This window comes from Phanerochaete carnosa, assembly GCF_000300595.1.
Source record: "Phanerochaete carnosa HHB-10118-sp unplaced genomic scaffold PHACAscaffold_6, whole genome shotgun sequence".
NCBI classification, from domain to species: Eukaryota; Fungi; Basidiomycota; class Agaricomycetes; order Polyporales; family Phanerochaetaceae; genus Phanerochaete; species Phanerochaete carnosa.
In genome coordinates, this window is record NW_006767633.1 from 3,058,393 (window position 1) to 3,071,892 (window position 13,500).

The following is a 13,500-nucleotide window of genomic DNA, read 5'->3' on the forward strand; positions in this document are numbered from 1 at the left end:
ACCGTCTGAGGGCGACGGCGCGCGCCGGGCTCGTTGGTCGCCTTCCTTGCGATACTCTGTTATAGCCACGGAGTTCAGAAGACAAGATACTGTGAGAGGTCAAGATCAACCCACTTCTCAAGATGACTGAAGGCATAAATGGCAGGTCGCCAAGCTCATCTATGGCCTCTCTGACTAGGAAGTCAAACGTCGTCGTCAGCTTCAAGCACGGTCGACAGCCAGAGACCACATACGGTCGGGAGAAATTACAAGGATATCAATAAGCCGGCTATCGCGACCAGTGGGACGCTCCTCCGAGTGAGGGAAATAGTAAGCCACTTGGCTTAAGAGGTCAATCTACTGGTCGGCGTCTTCGACAGCATTGTAATTAGTCTGAATCCACTTGAGTGAGCGAGACAGTCGTGTCCCGCGGGGAAAGTAATGCAGGTTATCCGGCTAGTATCGCTTGTGAGCGCTTGAGCGATGATCCAAAAAGAAGCGTATATGCACGTACCTTGAGGAGAATGACATCACTGAAGTCGATGGGGAGTGGATCTGCATTTCTGAGAAGTTGCAGTATTCTGGTCGCCTGAACATCCTCGCGCTCTGCTTTTGCAGCAATCGGTTTCTCGGAAAGCGGGTAATATAGAATAAACTCGAATTTCGCCATTGTCGATCAAAGATAGAGGTAATAAAGATAGAGAAGCGGGATCGATGCCCAAGCGCTCGTAGAATGAACTTTTCGGAGTTTGAGATGCGATTTGGCAAGCAGCACGAGAGTCCCGTCGCGACATTTTGAGAAAGTATGTCTCCCGACCACCGCGGTGCGTTATGACAGAGCAGTTTCCAACGCTCGCGTTGTGCGGCCACCGTCCGCAAGACACCCAGTGCGTCCCGAGCGCCGGAGTGCGTCAACGCTGTTGTCGCGTTCTGCCCGCGCCAGCTTCGAGCTGTCCGCGACCTTTAAGTTTTCTGAGCTGAAATTGATATTCGCGCTTAGAGGTTACTGTAGAAGCCGCCCAGTAAGAAACTCTGGAGCGCTTAGGTTATGTAATAACTTACCAGACAGGAACTCGAAAGTAGTTTCTCCCGGAACAGTAATACTAACCACCGTGGTGTGTTATCACGCAATGGTACACAAGTGCTCATGCACGATACATAATATTGTGCCCTGAGCTCGAGCTTGCATCCTGACCTCCCTCCTCCATGGCGACAAACTTCTCGAGCATCCCCGTCCTCGATTATGCCCTCGCGTCCGACGCGAGCACCAAACCCCAGCTCCTCGTCGCGCTGCGCAACGCCCTCACGAACGTCGGCTTCTTCTATCTCAAGAGCCACACCGTCCCGTCGGAGTGCATCGATGCCGCCGTAGCGTTTTGCCCGCGCCTCTTCGACCTGCCTGCCGCGGAGAGGGAGCGCATCCGGATGGTGCACAACGCGCACTTCTTTGGCTACTCGCGTTTCGGCGCGGAGCTCACCAAAGGGAAGGTCGACCAGCGCGAGCAGTTTGACTTTGGGACGTCCACGGGGCCGCGCTGGAAGGAGGGGGACCCGGACTTCATGCGGCTCTGGGGGCCGTCGCAGGTGTGTGCTCGGGCTCTTCTGCTGGGCAGATATGCATGCTGAGGGCGGTAGTGGCGCGAAGTGGCCGGATGAGAGCCTCCTGCCGGGCTTCCGGGATACGTTTGTGGAATATGCGCAGAGATTGCAGAAGCTAAGCGGAGAGCTGCTCGGTCTTATCGCCGAAGCCCTCGAGCTGCCCCCCAACGCGTTCGCCCGGTTCTTTGAGCCTGAGGGGAACCAGGACCGTGCGAAAATGTCAAATATCCGGCTCCTGCAGACGAGTCCTCGAACCAGGGAGTAGGGCCCCACTACGACGGCGGTTTCATCACCTTAGTATGCGTGTTCTTCCAATTGGCTCGACCGTTGAGGAGCTAATGACCCTTAGTTGCTGCAAGCGTCACCACATCGTGGATTGCAAGTGCAAAATGTCTCCGGTGAATGGATAGATGCTCCACCTACTCCTGGGACGTTTGTCGTGAACATCGGTAAAGGTGAGCACCCCTGCGCCATGCGCAGCCGGTGGGAATGCTAACCGGCTGGCCTCTATCAGCTCTAGAAACGATAACCCAAGGCGTGGCGATTGCGACCTCGCACCGCGTTCTGTCACCGGAGAAAGGATCGACGCCACGCTACTCGATACCGTTCTTCCAGATGATAAGGCGTGACCGGGTCATCGGCAAGGAAGTACTCGAGCGTAGGCCCCTACATCCATATTAACGGAGATATTGGGCTCATTTTCTGTTAGTGCCACCGGAGATCATGAAGATTAAGGAGGCCAGAGAACAACTTGGTTCAGACTGTACGCTGTACTCCTTCTTTACTCCGTAGTCTATTCTAAGCGGTTCGCACAGCTGTTAACTATGCCGAGTATCACCAGTTGCCTGCTGGTCTGGTCGCTTTGGTCAGCCGCGTCAAGTATGTGCTCAAATGGATCCAAATATTATATCTGCTCAACCATGCTACTCCAGGAGTCATCCTGACGTCGCTCAACGACACTATCCGGAGCTCTTCAGGCAGTTCTTCCCTGATGGTCTTCCCGCGCACGGCGCTGCATACTGAACATTCCGGTTCCCCGAAGCCTCCACCCCAAGCTAGCCTCGTCCCGTCCCTTCTGGAAGGGGTTCGTACAAACCGCACGCAATGTAGTCAGTGGGTATTAAAGTTTGGGGAGGGAGTTGGTGAGCTGTTATCAATCCAGCTGCAGAACAGCAGAACACCTAGAAATACGTCGCAACGAAGCCAAAGCGCCAGCTTGCAGGCGGCTGGGTTGTAACATTAAGTAGTATACCGGTGCATTATGTGTGCTCTTTGATCTTCACAGTAATGATACGGGTACAAATGTCTTCAAAGCGTGTTTAAGCGAAGGAAGAGGTGGCTGGTATTGTGATGAATACAAATACAATCCGAGCACACAGCTATACGTGGGGTGATAGAAATCGAAAAGACTTGGAAGCGCGCATGTGGCCAGCCTGCAGGCATGCGCAAGGTCTAGTATCCAGAGATCCCGCCAGGTCTATCTCATGTCGGCATAGATGTGGTGTGCGTCGAGGTCCTTGCTGCCCGGCTTGTGAGCCAAGTCGACGTGCGCGCCGGTTTGGAGGTCCCTTATGCTCAAGTCGAGGCCGATAGTGGATCACACCGGAGGACACGATGTCAACGCGCGCACGGGCAAAGGCAGGTAGAAATACTCGTGGCTGAGAAAAGTGCTCAGAAGCGATGATGCTGTTGCGACGGACGTGCAAAAACGACTATAGGGCCTCCACCCTCACAGCGCACAGCCATCGACACCAGAGAGCCATTCAATAGCATATATTTTAGCTAGCCACCGTAGGGACAGCACGTATGTACACGGTACACGTCATATGGAGCAATTGAAAAGACCAGCAACAATATCACAGCAGGCAAAGGAAGGGCTATGTACAACGAGCGATGGGCAGGGGTCGACGATGCCGCATATAAAAGCACAAGGCAAGGGATAATATCACGATGCGTGGTATACGGGCGACGCTTGCGTCGGAGAAAGAAGAGCAAAACGCGCATTGGCGCGAATGCAGGAGTCATAAATCGTAGCATCTTCCCGAAGGATAGGAACAACAGTTCCTGTGTATGTGATTCTTCCGTGTTGAGAAATTGCTCAGTAGGACCAGGCTCCGGCGGAACTGGATGCGGACGCTGCAGGGGAAGAGGGGACCGTAGTAGAGGCAGACGGCGAGGCCTCAGCGGAGGCGGGCGCTGGAACCGCAGCGGACGCGGACGATTCGGCCGCGGGCGAGGGGGTTGCGGCAACGACAGCGGACGAAGCTGAAGACGAGAACACGACGGCGGGTGCGGAAGCTGCGGAAGAAATCGCTGCAGACGAAGTGGCGACACCAGAAGTTGCAATGGAAGTGGCGGAAGATGAGCCGATCGCAGCCTCGGACGTAGAGGAAGAAACTGCCGCAGAACTCGCGAGCACCGAGGTGGCGGCTGCCAGCGAGGTGCTGATCACGGCATCGGAGGTCGCAACAGAAGTGGCGGAAGGTGAGCTGATCACAGCAATGGACGTAGAGTCAGAAACAGCCGCAGAGCTCGTAAGCACCACACTCGAGGCGGCCGACGAGGTGCTGATCACGGCGACCGAGGTCGTGACAGATGCGGAGACGGAAGCAGCCGCGGACGACGTCGCAACAGAGGTGGCGGACACACTGGACGACTCATCATCATCACAATCGTCATCAGTGCTCGTGGCCGTCGAGGCGGATGCCGAGGAAGTGAGGACTACCGACGACATGGGAGAGACTGCGGGCGACGTGACAGGGACTGAGGAAGTGAGAACTGCGGATGACGGAACTGCGGGCGACGCGACAGAAACCAATGAAGTGGGAACCGCAGACGACGCGGCAGAGGACTCATCATCGCAATCGTCGCCATCGTCGCCATCATCACCATCATCGCCGCCAGATCCTGAGTTGTTGATCGGTGTGGGGGTTACGGTAGCGACAGAAGTGGCAGACGATGGCCCATCGCCATCATCGTCGCAGTCGTCACCGTCATCACCGTCGTCGTCCGAGCCGGTGGGCGTGGCAGCAGCAGCAGTCGAAGTGAGGACTGTCACAGGGGAGGGCTGGGCGGCGCCACCATTGCCACCGTTCGCAGGGACAGATGTGGCAGGCTCGGGATTCTGAGCAAGGACAGGCGCAGAGGTCTCTGCGGGAACACCGACGGAGCCGGCACCAGCTGCGGAGGTGACAGCAGCAGGCTGAGTAGCGGCAGGAGCTGCGATAGAGGTGTTGATAATAGGAGCGGGTGCAGCGGAAGTACCTGCAGACACGGCCGAGGCGGTAGCGGCCGGCGCGGTGCTGGTAATTTCATCGCCACAGTCGTCGTCGTCATCGTCGTCGTCGCCATCCTGCATACCGGTGGCAACGCTGATGGAGTCGAGAAGGGAGTCTTGGAGGTCGCCGCCAGCCTCCCACATGTTGAAGCCACGGAGGCCTGCCGATACAATGAATTCGCCCTTGGCCTTAAACGCAGCGGGAGTATCGAAGGAGACCATAATCTGGGACGTCTGGTTGTAGACATAGGCCTGTACACAACGTGTCAGTGAACCGGCCAGTGAGATTCGCAAATGAGACTTACGGTCTGACTGCACTCATCGAAACGGCTGTCGATACCCGGGCGAGCGGTGCCATTGGAGAAGATCCATCCTTCGCCGACGAGACCCCAGTAATCCCAGTTGCCGCCGGGGTTGTTGTCCGTCACACCACAGACGTCAGTGCCCTGAGGACCGTCCCAGCCATCACCCAGCGGGAACGACGTGTTGTTGAAGGATGGGTACGCAGCAAGCGTGTTGTCATCTCCCGAGGTGAACGCGTCACTGGGCGGAACAGTGAAACTGTGCCCATAACCGGCGACACCAAGGACGATCTGGTGCGCGGGCATGCCAGCAGCAGTCCACGCCTGGACAGCAGAGACGGCGCTACCCATCTGGTCCGCGGCAGGTGCACAGGTGTCATTGAGCGGCGAGTTCGGGCCAACAGCGTTGCTCCAGCTGCCCCAGACGTCGTAGTTCATGATTGTTAGGAAGTCGAGGACCCCGGCGAAGCCAGAGACATTGGTACTGGAAGAACCGGTCTCGTCCTTCCATGGCGCGATAGGCACTGCAGCAGAGAGGATGATATTCTTGCCGACGGGGTCTGCGCGCAGCTCCTGCAGGAACGTGAGGAAGTTCGCGGTGTCGTTGGGACTGACTGCATTACAACCGATGCCCTGGGTAGCAGGGTATTCCCAGCTGGAATGGTAGAGACCGGTTATGGAATTGAATAAACAATTGCACAAAATAAACCTACTCAAAGTCGATGCCATCCAGCTCGTAGTTGTTCACCAGGTCTACGACAGTCTTGACAAATGTGGTGCGGTTCGCTTCCGAGCCGACGTTGGTAGAGAACGCACGGGCGCCGGTCCAGCCACCAATGCTGAGCATGGCCTTCACGGAGCTATTCTTGGCTTTGGTAACAAGCTGCGTGAGAAGCTGCTCGTCGGACGCGGCGAGTGTCGCATTCCCAGGCTGAGTGGGGTCCGTGACCCTGAATCGCATAAGTGTTTCAGTTCCTGGCGACAGAGAGGAGCTCAAAGCACACTCACGCAAAGGCATATAACATATGGGTGTACTTGTCCCAGCTCACGTCGTCCAGAGTGAAGTTATGGGCTGCGTTGTTGGCGTGCCATCCAGCAAAGTACGCGGCAGCAATCATATCCACGCTAGCATTTCCAGAGGCTGTCGAGTTCGCCACGCTGGCCGAGGCAGCGAGGTCGCGGGCGAGGTGGTGGTGAAAGTCGCGACGCGGGAGATGGCTGGCGCCGAGGGCGGCTGAAGCAAGGAACGGAAGAGTAAGGAGAGAAAGCATCCTGCCTGCAACGGCGGACGATTAGAGTCGTTAACGGGAACGGGAGGAGAGGGACGGAAAGGTGCCCGGGGGTGGAGGAAGAGATGAAGAAGAGAAAAACAACGACTGCAAATATAAAGTACTTGGGGCGCCTATTTGTATAGCCTTTCGTGGGTGTGATGGAAACTGAATCGCTTGATTGACGGCAATCGAGAAATCAGGTTCCCCCGACCGCAGCAACATGGTTGTACAAAAGTACCGAAGTGAAACTGAGGCGGGGAAGAGCAGAGGAAATTGTAAAAACGTGCACGGAGGAATGCTTGCTTGCTGGGCTCTATTAATCAAGTGGTTAATTACATTTCGAGTTCAGAGCCGTGGCCGTGACCGTCTCGCCATATTTCGACCCACTAGAGGAAAAAAGAGTATCTGTGAAGTCATAGAAACAACGTGCTGTATACTGGACAACAACAACACAACAGCACTACTGTGTACAGTGTGCACTGTGCAGCGTGGAATGCAGCACAAAAAGCATAGGTACCTACTGCTAAATCAAACTCCACCGACAAGATTTGAACCCCGGTTTCGAGGGGAAAGTTAACAGTGGAACCAGATTTGATTAACCACTTGGCTATATTGTTTCAGACTGCTTCCGTCTGTACACTATAAGATTTAGCAGGAACTCCTTCCGGTACGTGTAGGATTCGGTGTTGGAACGCTTGGCAGTCTCAGACGTCGATATCTGTTGCTTCTTCGAATAAACTTGTCCAGCTCCTCTCATCTGTAAGCTCTAGGCTATTTGGTGGTCCTCACGAGGTCTTCGAGGGGTTGGAAGAAAGGCCCCTACGTACAGACACTGGCAATCAGAAGTTGCACGCGGCGCACGTGAGCAGTCGGGATCGTGTACGTCGCGTCGGAAGACTTGCGTTATGGATACTGAAGAGACACTAGGCCACCTTGCAGTTTCGCCCCCGGACTCTCATTGACGCAAGTCGGATAAGCAGCGTCTGTGCATCGGTAACGACGACAAGCGAATCGCTGAGCAGCCGTGCACCAGCACCCAGAGAACATCCAAATTTCAAAGTGGCTCAAACGTGTGCAGAAATTTGAAGTAGAAGAACGCTGATGGGTAGTCTGACAGTTGTTGGATAGCGACATTGGGATACGCCTTGTCGTTCGTGTGAGTCACCTACGAGGCTTGAACTTGCGTCACAATAACGTTTCGTGCTCTGGGCTCCTGACGCGCACTCGCCAATCACCGCGCTGTTCTCGTAGACCTGGATAAAGCTGATTATCTGGGGTCCTACTTACAAGATGACATCGCTTCCGCCATCTAGTGCAAGCCAAACTGCTCACGAGACTCTGCCTGATACTGCACCTGACTCAAGACCTCTGAACATCCCCGCACCCTCACACCAGCCAGACACGGCTGGCCATAATGGGGCATTGCATCGGCTTGTTGGATCGCCTGAGGTTATCTCGAACCCCCCAAGCCAGTCCATGACTGGATCCTTCACCCCCGAAAGCCCCGGAACGGCTCATTCTCCCGAAAGTGGTAATGTGCATATCCATACGACATCTGCCGCTGGACCCTCTTCGAGACCTGCCTATAAGAGGAGCGCTACCTCTCCTGCTGGCACCGCTGAAGCAGTGCAGCGCCATTCCTCCAAAGCCACCGCTGCGGATACCACCACCAGCTTCCTTCGCTTCTCGCGCCGCAGCCGTCACGGACGAAACGGGGGTAAACAGGAGTGGTCTGTGTTTGGCGAGCTCATTGGCCAAGATCACAGTGACGGTCAGCAGCAGTCCTATTCAACATCAGTTATGCGGCGCCCCACGGCGGCGGAGAGCATAAGAGACGTTTTGACGGTCGGTCGCGCGTCATCACGAAGGACCTCTCCGATGCGGCCACCATTACCAAGCTACGACTTAAACCAACCCATGGCTGCAGAACTGGAGCGAAGCTCCACGCCCGACTCTCCGGATCGCAGTACCATCGCCTCCGAACAGGAAGAACTCCTCCACGAGGGTGACTCTGCGCCTTCTAGCCAATTAAACGCGGTTGGGGCCGCTCCGAAGAAAGGGCGGCTCAGCTGGCTGAAGGTGCCAGCTCTTACCCTTCTACAACGTAACATCCTCAAATGCGCCATTGCATACTTTGTTGGGAGTCTTTTTACGTTCAACCCATACCTTTCGAGCTTTATCGTGGATTTGACCGATGACGGCCCAGGGGAGCGCACGCCGTCGCCTTCTGGCCACATGGTTGCCACTGTGTAAGTAAGACTGCATTATGATCTTCTTCCATGATTGATCGCGCGACAGCATCGTCTACTTTAACCCAGCCAAGACCATTGGCGCGATGTTTGACGCGGACACGTACTGTCTAATGGGCGTGCTATATGCAACCTTTGTCTCTCTGGGAAGCATGTCCATGTATTGGTTTTTTGAGGTTCAGCCTGGATGGGAATGGCTCGCCGACTTGCTGGTCATTCTGTGGATTGGTATAGGCATGTCCACCATGGCCTACATGAAAATGTGGATGGGCCAGCCTTCGTTCAACACCGGTAGGTTTCACCGCATTCTCTTTCTATTTCCTCTCGCTCACCTCGCTATACAGCTTGTAGCATGACCTCCATTATCCTGTTTATTGTGTGAGACGCTCGTGTATGGTTACGACTGACCTGCCGCTAATTAACCTGCAGAGTTGTTAAGGAAGGTGGGCTCGAGACGCTCCTTCAAGTGTGCTTTATCGTTTTGGTTGGCTCGATCGTCACGAACCTCATCTGCTTCACCTTTTGGCCACAACGCGCAACACGTAACCTACAACGGACGATGACACAGACGCTCGACTCCTTCGCGACCCTGCTCACGATGATCACACAGACGTTCCTGCTCGAAGAACCGCTCTTACTCGTGAGCCAAGCCGCTCTTGACAAAGCTGCAAAAGACCACCAGAATAGCTTCACGAAGCTCAAGAAGGACCTCTCCGAGGCACAAAGCGAGCGCTTTTTCGGCGGACCCGGAAAGCCAGAGGCAACATTCACCGCCGCAACACTCGGTCTCGCAGACGGTTCTCCCCGTGCACACCTCGGCCAGGCATACGAGGACGCAGTCGGTAGCCTGAACCGGCTCGGCCAGCATTTGAATGGCTTGCGCAGCGGCATCAGCGTGCAATATGAGCTTGTCAAGGCGAGCAGGGACGGGCGCCTCCGGCTCAGGAACATGTCGAGTAGGCGAGCGGGGTCTCGTGGTACGCGCACGAGCTCGACCATGACGTCGGATGGTAGCAACGGAAAGGGCAAGTCGGTCGACCTGAACGGCATCGGGGCGGCGGATGGTGCTGCCGACGATGATTCAGCATTATTGCAAGCAGCGGCCGATGCGTTTGGAGACCTGATAGAAGACCTCGGGCCGCCTCTCAAAGCGCTCTCTGTAGGCCTTCGTCTTTATGTATCCGCTAGCGGCAACTGATTCTTGAGTCCTGCAGACGGCCTGTACGTCTAGCCTGAAGCGCCTGCGAGAGGTGTTCAACGGTCCGCAACAGAAGACGCTGAAAGAGCTCAAACCAGAAGAATTCCACGACTTGGTAGATCACCTCCAGCGCGCTCTGTTCACCTTCGAAAGTACCTCGAACCATGCAGTACTTAGGCTGTATCGGAAGGGCGTGGGCGGCGCGGCTGTCAAAGAGTCTGTCGAGTCTCTACAGAGTGCCGGCAACGATAACTCTATGCTCATGGGCTCAGATAGCGAGAGCATCTTCCTAGTTTACTTGTGCGTCTTACTGCTTTGCTCGTCCGCGCCTTCGCTACTAACTTCATCCCAGCTTTTTCTTCACGCTGCAGGAGTTCACCAAGGAGTTGATCTCGCTCGCCGACGCTATGAGCCGAATATGCAACATTCAACGCGAGACGGGCTGGCGAAGGCTGCTGCGACCATGGTACTACGTAGAGCGCAAGTTCAGACATCTGCGCTACACGACGAACGAGAAGAGGAATAGCACCTTGAGGAAGAGACTGTGCAAGTTGTCATTGTAAACTCCGGACGAGCTATACCGCTGACATTGTACCAGCTGCGTTTTTCTTACCCGACCCCGTACACAAAGCGGTTGTGTTCCCCAAGATTAGGCCACACGCACCGAACACCAAGCAGACACCGGCGCCCGAGGACCTGTCCTTCTTCGAGCGCATCGGACAGTCGCTCTGGTCTCTTGGTGACAGGCTCAGACAAAACGACATGCGCTACGCGATCAAAGCGGGCATGGCGACTGCTATACTGGCCGCCCCCGCTTTCTTCGAAACGACGAGGCCCATCTTTGTCGAGTATAGAGGGGAGTGGGCTCTTATATCGGTAAGTGGGGTTCATAGAGGGCGGAGCAGATGCTCAAATTTTTGTGCAGTTCTTTGTAGTGATATCTCCCACGATAGGAGCGGTAAGCCAGTATTCATTTCTCCGTGCGCAGGAGCTGATCATGCTTGAAGACCAACTTCCTAGGATTACATCGTATTCTCGGTACACTGTGTGTTTGGTGCCTAACTGTATGCGCTGTAAACGACTAACCATGATGCAGGTTCGGAGCGGCAACCTCCGTGGCAATATGGACAGCATTCCCAGAAAACCCATACGTTCTCTCGATCTTCGGCTTCTTCTTCTCGATACCATGCTTCTACTACATTGTCGCCCGCCCCGAGTATGCGACGTCTGCACGCTTTGTGCTATTGACGCACAATTTGACATGTCTGTATAGGTGATTACTAGAGTGTTATTGACATCTTACCCGCTTCTCACGTCCCTTAGCTATAACATCCGCCAAAAGGACGTTGCTATTATCGACATAGCCTTCCATCGTGCGACTGCAGTCATTGTTGGCGTCGTCTGGGCCGCCATCGTCTCTCGGTGGTGGTGGCCGATCGAGGCCAGGAGGGAGCTGGGCAGGGCCCTCGGCGAGTAAGTGGCTGGGCAACACGCGGAGTATCCAAGCCTCATGATGTTGATCCGCAGCTTCTGCCTCAACATTGGCTGGCTATACACTCGCCTCGTTGCCTTCAACTCATGGGAGAATGCCATACCTGCCATCGGCAGGATCGAGGGTGCCGAACCGACAGAGATGACGTGGCTCCTTGCGGGCCCATCGCAACCAAATGAGCCCGTCCTTGAGTTTATGGCTATGTACGTAAAGGCGGTCGTACTATTTTTTTGCGCCATCTGGTGCTGAAAAGCATATCTTACAGGGAATTACACCTGCAGATCAAGCTCATCGAGTTGCAGGGTCTACTCGCTCAGACACAGCACGAACCGCGTCTTAAGGGCCCTTTTCCGGTGAAGCTCTACCGGTCGATGCTCACAAGTTTACAAACGATCCTCGACAAGATGCACAGCATGCGCTGCGTAACCTCTCGCGAAGAATGGTGAGCGTTAGCGGTTTTACTTAGACGATAGGTCCGTAATGACAAGATGTCCTCGCTGAAGGCACACAACTGTCCGCCGCGACTTCATCACTCCGACAGACAAAACCAGGCGCGAGATGGTCGGGAACGTGATTCTTTACTTTTCGACACTCGCTGCAGCGTTCCGGCTCAAGTCGCCGTTGCCGCCGTACCTGCCCCCAGCCGAAAACGCGCGGCGCCGTCTGGTACGATTTCCTTTCGCTGACAAGCGTAGCAAAGGCTTATTTGGCGTATGCTAGGTGGACTCTATCAGGCAGCTCGACGTCGTAAAGAACAGGGACATCAAAGGCTCGCGTCAGCTGCTGTTCTTTGCCTATGCGATCACCATGCGCGGCGTCATTCAGGAACTAGACTACCTTGGGCGAACGTTGCAGGAGACCTTCGGTGTTATCGGGGACAGCACAGAGGCATTCGAGGCGCTTTTCCGCGAGACTGCACACGAGATAGCGTGAGATGCTTTTGTAAACAATTCTACTTATACCGTAATTTTAGAACACTGCTCTGCATATACACGCACGGACAGAGTGTTGGCATGTCGTTTCGCCTACTCGACAATGGTTCCATAAGGTATAAAGTGATACCTTTCATGCATGCTCAATACACACATAGCAGACAGAATATTCCAGTCACATAAGCACCATCAAACATACAACAATATACCTCCCAGGTACGCAAAGGCTGCCCCGACTACGTCTTCACCCGTTTCCTGCGTGCTTGACCTCCCCCTCCTGTGTCGCCCTGATTCAGGCGGTCGAGCAATGATGCCGATGACGCTTCTTCTGGAGGCGTCGGTTGCTTGCTCGCCCTGGCTGCGCCCCTGATACTCCACCCGCCTGGTGGTGGCGCGTTCGTGTCCGGCTGCGCACGCTGTGGCGGCTGCTGCTGTTGCTGTTGCTGCACCGGCCGGCTTTGGCTCTGCTGCTCTGGCTCCGCGCGCCGCTTCGCAGACACACTCGATGGCGGTGCTACCTCTGCCCTGGGCGACGTCCTGTTTGTTCCTCCCGCCGGCACAACAAGCGCCATTCGGCTCAGCAGCGAGGGCACCGACGGCTCGCTGGTGAGGCCCTTCTGCCGTTTCGGATGGGGCTCACCGTCGCCCACAGGCGTCGCGCGGCCGCTTGCCGGCGAGCTTGTCCGCTGGCGGTCCGCCTGCCTCGCGACCAGGTGCGGTGGCAGCTGTCGTTCGTTGCGAGATCCGGTTCCTTGCTGCACTGATCCTTGAGGCCCGTGCGGCATTGACGCTCGCGATGGCGGTCTTGAGGGCTGCCGGTGAGCTGCGCGCTGTTGCTCTGCCTGGAGCTCTGGCTTGCGCTTGATTTGGACACGGCCGCCATTGGGCTTGCCATTGTTTGACATACCTTTCGCTACATTAGTAGACGCCCCTGGGCTTGGTGCTGTCGCCGGTACGGACGACTGACGCGATGCAGGCGTAGTCTGAAGGAGTGACTGCTCAAACAGAGAAGAGGACATTGTTGGATTACGAAGGGGAAAACGAAAGATGGCCCATTGCGAACCCTGATAAGGCTTTGCACTTCTTCTGCAGCTTGTCTGTGCTCTTGCGGAATCTCGCGACTTGAAGCTTGTTCTTGCAATTTCTGATATGCTGAGACAACAGTTGACGACGGCTCCACTGTGAGTCTCAAATGCTGCAA

At 55.4% G+C, this 13,500-nt stretch overlaps 4 protein-coding genes across 4 annotated transcripts in view; 2 read left to right on the forward strand and 2 right to left on the reverse strand.

Annotated features, from left to right (window-relative positions):
* Positions 1-1,184: 1,184 nt before the first annotated feature.
* Positions 1,185-2,752, forward strand: PHACADRAFT_258905 (uncharacterized protein; the record flags this gene model as incomplete). The annotated part of the gene is made up of 8 exons (XM_007397414.1): positions 1,185-1,563; positions 1,625-1,787; positions 1,820-1,875; positions 1,928-2,033; positions 2,093-2,236; positions 2,288-2,341; positions 2,394-2,457; positions 2,511-2,752. Coding segments are annotated over 8 exons (1,057 nt in total), but the record flags the coding sequence as incomplete, so codon positions are not given.
* A 2,160-nt stretch (positions 2,753-4,912) lies between these two features.
* On the reverse strand, positions 4,913-6,428 carry PHACADRAFT_61816 (glycoside hydrolase family 18 protein; the record flags this gene model as incomplete). The annotated part of the gene is made up of 4 exons (XM_007397415.1): positions 4,913-5,107; positions 5,161-5,812; positions 5,871-6,107; positions 6,166-6,428. Coding segments are annotated over 4 exons (1,347 nt in total), but the record flags the coding sequence as incomplete, so codon positions are not given.
* Positions 6,429-8,643: 2,215 nt separating this feature from the next.
* On the forward strand, positions 8,644-12,353 carry PHACADRAFT_258908 (uncharacterized protein). Its single transcript, XM_007397416.1, has 15 exons — positions 8,644-8,677; positions 8,727-8,968; positions 9,022-9,055; positions 9,107-9,836; positions 9,892-10,175; positions 10,228-10,421; positions 10,474-10,751; positions 10,801-10,833; positions 10,883-10,920; positions 10,972-11,148; positions 11,199-11,348; positions 11,403-11,570; positions 11,633-11,809; positions 11,871-12,033; positions 12,088-12,353. The coding sequence occupies exons 1-15, from the start codon at positions 8,664-8,666 to the stop codon at positions 12,298-12,300; spliced, it is 2,895 nt and encodes a 964-aa protein (XP_007397478.1). The 5' UTR covers positions 8,644-8,663; the 3' UTR covers positions 12,301-12,353.
* A 182-nt stretch (positions 12,354-12,535) lies between these two features.
* PHACADRAFT_197231 (uncharacterized protein) overlaps positions 12,536-13,500 on the reverse strand; it is a gene marked incomplete at both ends in the record, with an annotated part of 3,627 nt that continues 2,662 nt past the window's right edge. The window contains one exon of the mRNA XM_007397417.1: positions 12,536-13,206. Coding sequence (XP_007397479.1) covers positions 12,536-13,206 — 671 coding nt within the window. The remainder of the gene's footprint in view (positions 13,207-13,500) is intronic.

Bases quoted from the DNA above. Each gene is read 5' to 3' on its own strand.
- PHACADRAFT_258908 (XM_007397416.1), top strand. The intron at 10,921-10,971 runs GTGTGTTTGGTG...ACCATGATGCAG, and splicing joins CATCGTATTCTCGGTACACT to GTTCGGAGCGGCAACCTCCG. The intron at 11,571-11,632 runs GTACGTAAAGGC...CATATCTTACAG, and splicing joins GTCCTTGAGTTTATGGCTAT to GGAATTACACCTGCAGATCA.